General features: G+C 35.1%; 1 protein-coding gene across 1 annotated transcript; it reads right to left on the reverse strand.

Annotated features, from left to right (window-relative positions):
* Positions 1–240: 240 nt before the first annotated feature.
* Positions 241–3581, reverse strand: LOC107467425 (F-box/LRR-repeat protein 10). Its single transcript, XM_016086525.3, has 4 exons — positions 3168–3581; positions 2774–2979; positions 2473–2566; positions 241–1924 (listed from the first exon to the last, which is right to left on the reverse strand). The coding sequence occupies exons 1-4, from the start codon at positions 3327–3329 to the stop codon at positions 476–478; spliced, it is 1911 nt and encodes a 636-aa protein (XP_015942011.1). The 5' UTR covers positions 3330–3581; the 3' UTR covers positions 241–475.
* Positions 3582–6449: the final 2868 nt, after the last annotated feature.

Below are 6449 nucleotides of genomic sequence, written 5' to 3' on the forward strand. Positions count from 1 at the left end.
ATCTGAAAAAAAGCATATTTCTCTTGGCCAAAATTATAATAGTGATGGTGTTCCTACATTTGCAGACTCATATTTCCTTATTGAAGAATTATTGAATAAAGATTAGACCATAATAAGACTTTCTTTCTTTTTCAAGAAAGATACTGATTGGTGAGACACAATGATCCATACAGGTACAAATCATTCATGATTTGAACACAGAACAACTAGGAGTCAGAGGACTAGAAATAAAACTGAATGTCCAAATAAACATCAGATCAAGATTAGATTCAGACAATCCATGTAATTTTTAATCTACTTAAGATACATTTAATATCATACAATAAGTATTAAGAGGCTAAAACCCCTATGGGCTAAGGCAAATAACAACTAACCAGAGAATAAGATACACACATACAAAATATAAATACAAATACAAATACAAATACAAATACAAACACACAATCATGGACACATACAACAGTTAATGAACAAATTACACAGCCAGTACTTCATTATTTTCAGCATCACCCATTTCTTCATCCTCGCTATTGACATCAGCTTCAAGAAGCCACTGCTCAAATTCGTCCACCTCATCATAATCATGGGTGTATAAACCATCTGAGATATCATAAGGATCAGCCCCAAGCTCCTCACCATGGCATGCTACATGCAAGAAAGGTCTACTTGTAGCTAAAGCATCTACCATGTCCCTATTAACGCTTCCAGTCACTCCCAACCATTTAAGCCTTGGGAAATACGGTTTCTTTAACCACCGAAATGCTAGTGGTGTAATGCCACCACAGTTGTAAAGATCCAATAAACGCAGACTGCTTCCATGCCATCCAGCCTCATCACCCTTCATTGAAGCTAATGCCATGATTGAAGTATCGCCAATCAGAGGGCACTGTCGCATCCGGAGTTCGGAAAAGTGAATCCGACTCTTTGCCAACAGCAAAACTCCATTATCTGATAGGCTAGGAAGATTGGATAGGTCCAGTTCTCGCAATTCCAGCATACCACAGCCATCAAATAGGACCGTGATGCATTTGTCTGTGAGTCTCTTGCACCCTCGGAGAGACAACACTAACAGCGAATTGATAACAGATGGTCTTAAGTAAGAAAGTCCAGCATCAGTTATATCAGACCCATCTAATAGTAACATTTTCAGTTTTGGAAGAGAGCCAATGGCCCGTAGAGCTTCATCCCCAAGGCTTCTACAATCTCTCAAGTCAAGAGCTTTAAGCTCCTTGTTTGATGCCAAACTATATACTGCATGATTTGTTAACAGATTGCACCACCTTAAGCTCACGTGTGTCAAGGTAAGGGACGTTGCAGAAATATCATGAAAAACTAGATCAGTTAAATGAGTCCCATAAGTGACCTTAAACTTGCATAAGCGTGAGCATGAATGTAGGATAGTTTTGAAACCGGTATCTGTGACACGACAGAAGCCACCAAGACATATGCTCTCCATGTTTGCACACTTGTCAGCCATTAGAAGTAATCCTAGATCATTTACTCTTCGAAAGTAAGTAATCAGGAATTCTTGGCTTCGAACCAATGAAAGATGTTTCAATCTCCCAAGCTGATTAATTTGTTGAAGGCCAGCATTGGTTAGATCAAAAGTAACTCTTGGTTCAATAAGTGGTGCATCTCGAAGATCCAAATAAGTCAACAAGGGGAGACCTTTGGATATAGTACCAACCATAGCATCGGTTATATAGTCTACTGAAAGGCATAGTTTCTGAATTCTTGGCAATACTGATGATTGAACAGGATTTAAGGACTGATGGGACCCCAAATTTGGGCTAAGCAGTTCAGTAACTGTAACTGCAGAAATGTAACCAATTTCAAGAGAAGTGAGTTTCTCAGAGGCAGAAGCCCAAACTCGAGCAAAGTTGTGTCGAAGAAAGAGAGAGACATCAAACATCAGGATAAGTGCCTAGCAAAACAATCAGAAATCTTATTAAATCTAATTGCATGAGAACCACAGTTCCAGCAAACATGTTAGTATATTTACAGTTGGGAAAAAAGGAAGGCATAAAATATAAAAAAACTTCAGGGGAGGCCAGGCCATAAGGAAAATTTTTGACCATGTTATTATGAATGAGCCATTATGATGGAGTTAGTCATTTCAATTATTCATCTGGATTCCTATTGTGAAGGAGATGATACCATTTACAAGAAACTCCAAAAGTAACAAATGTGGGAATAGGAATGGTCTTGAACAAAAAGAATATAGTGATCAGTCATGGCAGGTAAAGCTCAACATCATTGAAATGATCAGTGAAGATTAATCAAAATGCAACCACAAGATCTTATTGTTTCGATATTTTCCCATCCAAACATGATGAAAATTAAAACGAAAGTAGGCAAATCAACTAAGGCAACTTAGAAATTTCTACTTAAGAATCTGAAAAGCTTTTACTTAGGTTACATTCTTTTACTTTAGTTATATCTTGTTAGCTTGTTTTTATAGTTATTCCTTACTTCCAACTGGGAGCAGCTGCTGAGTAACTCCTCCAGATCATTAATATGAATGGCCCTCCCTCTTTTTTCTGCTACCGAACCCAAGTAGAGAGACCTGATGGAAAGTAAATAACAAGATCCAATAACACCGGCACTACAAACTTGCACCGAAATATGAAACTCACGAAATTAAGCTACACACCAATCCCCAAATGAAGCTTTTCAGTATATGAAGCATGCAACATATGCAACTTGCATGTTATTCAGCATCACCACCCAGAAGAAGTAACGCATGAAAAGGACACTGCAGAACATAATCTACCTTAGATCCTTGCAACGGGTCCCAATCTCAGAAAGAAGCTTGCCACTAAAATCAGCACAGTTATGCAGGCAAAGTTCATGCAACGAGGGTTTCAGCAGAACAGGTATAGCAGAATCGTCAAGGCGACCACAATCAACCTTGAGGCTCTTCAGGCTCCGATTTGGTGGTAGCAATGGCCTCAGTAACTCCCCAGAAGGCGCAATATCCTGAAACCGAACCAAAACAAGAACCTTTCAGAGAAGGGGGTAAAAATGAATTTTTTGAAACTCCCAGATGAAAATCCACCACTTTGGCAGTTACAAACGAAGAACCCATATGAAGAAAAGAAACGAACTTGGTCGAATCGGGAACGCAATTATGAACAGAATAGTGATAGGGTTTGTTTGATGCATACCAAGAGATGGAAAGTGGGAAGGAAAGAGAGGATGTGTTTGGCGCAGGAGCGGAAGGTGGAGGAAGTTGAAGCCAAGGAGCAGATTGAAGCGATGTCGAGCTTGGTCATTATGGTGGCCAGAAGAGCCGAAGGAAGCTCATCCAGACTCACCTCCATTTCCATCTTCTATTGATTTTGGATCTGATCAGATCCAAAAAAGACCCACCACCTGCTTGATGTTATTCCCCACTTAGATGCGTTTAGTTAGAAGACGATTGTGATGATGATGATGATGATGGCGACGACGACGATGACAAAAATGACTACTAGAAGGAATCATCATAAATAAAAACCAACGCTTGATGATGATGATGATGATGTAGAGAGGAAGAAACGAAAACTGTGATAATGTTGCAATGGCATGAAGTCTTGGAGTGCGTGTGGGCTTCCAGGGGTTATTGGGCTAAACCAAGAAACTTGTAATAGCTGACGAGGCCCATCAAGATTTATACTTTTGGGCCATTCACTTAAACAAGTGTAAAGAGTTCAAATTTTATCTTATCCATGCAGTAAAACCAATTGACCAACGAAAGAATCTTAAATAAAATTCAAATTCGGCCAACTCGAGTTAGTCTAGAGTTCAGATTTGTAACAAATTAGTCATTGATCTGTCACAAATATCGTGGAGAAATTGTGTTTACCCTTCTAGAGTAATGGCGAAAACTCAGGTGTAGTCAACTTTAGGTGAAGTTGATTCTTGAGAACCGTTAGATGATTTGACTAAATTTTTATCTAACTGACTCTCAGATATCAACTTCACGTGAAGTCGACTTCACCTGAATATTTACCTTATTTCTAGGGTAATTCACATTAATAAACCAACACCCATCCAATTTTAATCACCCAAAACAAAAATCATAACGTGAATCACCCTATAGATATAACTATATAAATCAAATTAGTCTGATTTGATTTATAAGCTATAATAGTAAATCGAATTAAAACGATGTCAATTTACTAGAAAAGTAGGTCTTAGGCGTAAATCGAATTGAACCATTTTGATTTAACATTGTTCTAACTAAATCGAATGAAGGTTGTTCGATTTACATGTTATAATAATTTTCGTTTTAAATTCCCATAGTAAATCGAATAAGGGTAATTCGATTTATACAAAACGGTGGCTATTGAAAATCGAACTAGACTCTGTCGATTTACAATATATTGAGCTATATGCATAAATCAAATTTGGAGAATTTGATTTAATGTGAGACCAACTTATATAAATATTAATTTTTATTATGAAAGTACTTAAAAGTTATCAATTTTTATATGTTATTTTTAAGTTAATAAATAAATAAATATTAATTTTTATTATAATAGTAAAAAATTATACCATACAAAATAGAGTATTAAAAAATGGTTCCAAACCCATATTACTATATTACAATTTTTAATACGCAATTGCAACTTTTACATATTTATGTAAATTCGCTACTGATAGCTATCAAATTCTAAATTAACATAAACAGCTATTGGTAGTCGCGGTTTACATAAATACCGCAACATAAAAAGAAATCCTATAGGCAGCGGAGGAAAAAAATGCATAAATCACTATAGGCAATAGCGAAAGACAACAATGCGATTATAGTAGTGATTTACGTTTAAAATCCCATAGCAATTTATATAAATAAGTAAAAATTACAATCGCGTCTTCAATTTGAAAAAGTTGTAATTTGATAATATATGTTTGTAATAATTTTATCTAAATAACTTATCCTTTTAAATAAAGATCGATAAGTTTAACGATATAAAAAGTTAAAGACTAATTTGATAATTAATGTTGAGAGTTAAATAGTTCAACTAAAATTTTTTTAAGAATGAATTTAAAATATTACTCAAAAATTAGTCTCTTTTTGTATTTTTGTGTATGAAAATTTCGGTATAAATTTTATTAAAAAATTACATTAAAAAGAAGGAGAAGCATATTTTTTACTGTTTTTAAGTCGTAGGTTTGTCGATGAATGGTAAAGAGATTAATTTGTTTTTTAACGAATATTGATATTTTTATTATAAAATTATGTTTTTAACTTTATCAAAGATTTAGAATTAAAATTTAGAATTTATGTTTTAAAATTTAAGATTTAAAATTTAATATTTAAAATAAAAAGTAAATTAAAATTTGGTTGATATTAGAAAAAAAATTAATTCTCTAATTAAATTATCTATTGGTTACGAATGCTTAATCAAATTGCAAAAATCAAGAGTGAATGTCCAATTGAATTGTCTATCTACACAAAGAATAATGTAATTTTTAACAAAAAAATAAAAAATAAAAATTAGACAATACAATTTTTTAAGAGTAAATATTTAATTTGGTTTTTGTACATTTTTATGAAGGATAAAGTAATCTCTATCTAAATAAAAGAGACATTTCGACCCTCAATTTTTTTATCTTGGGATAATACAATCCTTATGTTAACAAATTTATTAAATAATAACAAAAATTTGTTTTGTGGGAGTTTTATTTTTATTTTGTGAGTGGTTTTAAATCTCCACAAACTATTAATAAGTTTGTTTTTGAAAAATTCTTTCACCAATAGTAGTTAAGTAAGGAAAAACCATTGATGAAAATGATGTCGCAAAAGAAAAAGTAATTGTAATATCTTTAAAGAAAAAAATAATATCGAATAAGAAATGAAAGAAGAAAACTTTAATGTTGATAATATATTGGTATTAGTAATTGTTCATACCCTGGCCCAATGCAAAGGCCCAGGTCCAACTAAAAGGCCTAACCTGAAGGATTAGAGCCTAGCTAAGTACCGACCTTCGCATAAGAAGTCGGTATCAACCCCGACCTGGTCTGAAGAAGTCGGATATGAGATTAAACTGGCAGATAAATACTCAAATGAGTAACCGCCCCTAAAATCTCTCTAACCGCTTCATAAAGCCATATCTTAACCTCCCCAAGATAATAGGGACGGTTAGCACCCTAAAGATACGGCACTACTCCAACGGTGGTTATTGGCTCACCACTATAAATACACTGACACCCCTCAGGTATCTCTAAGCCCAATACTCTCTAGACCTGCTCACACTCTTGCTAACTTAGGCATCGGAGTGTCTTTGCAGGTACCACCCCCAATTCACTCGCGAGTGCAAGTCGGACGGAGCCTCCCGAGTTGCAGATCCACCCGGAGTTCTCTTCCTTCACACACTTGGGCCGCCAAACGCCATCCGTCGTATTAATCTCCGGTTACCTACCGTAACATTGGCGCCGTTGCCGGGGACCCGAGAGATCATCCA

The sequence above is a fragment of the Arachis duranensis genome, chromosome 9 (assembly GCF_000817695.3).
Source record: "Arachis duranensis cultivar V14167 chromosome 9, aradu.V14167.gnm2.J7QH, whole genome shotgun sequence".
NCBI classification, from domain to species: Eukaryota; Viridiplantae; Streptophyta; class Magnoliopsida; order Fabales; family Fabaceae; genus Arachis; species Arachis duranensis.

What these genes read in the sequence shown, in the direction of transcription:
- LOC107467425 (XM_016086525.3), bottom strand. Translation starts at nt 3,329, where the DNA reads ATGGAAATGGAGGTGAGTCTGGATGAGCTTCCTTCGGCTCTTCTGGCC. An exon ending in TTCCCACTTTCCATCTCTTG is followed by an intron (nt 2,980 to 3,167) that starts GTATGCATCAAA and finishes GTTCGGTTTCAG; the next exon opens with GATATTGCGCCTTCTGGGGA. An exon ending in GCAGCTGCTCCCAGTTGGAA is followed by an intron (nt 1,925 to 2,472) that starts GTAAGGAATAAC and finishes TTGTTTTGCTAG; the next exon opens with GCACTTATCCTGATGTTTGA.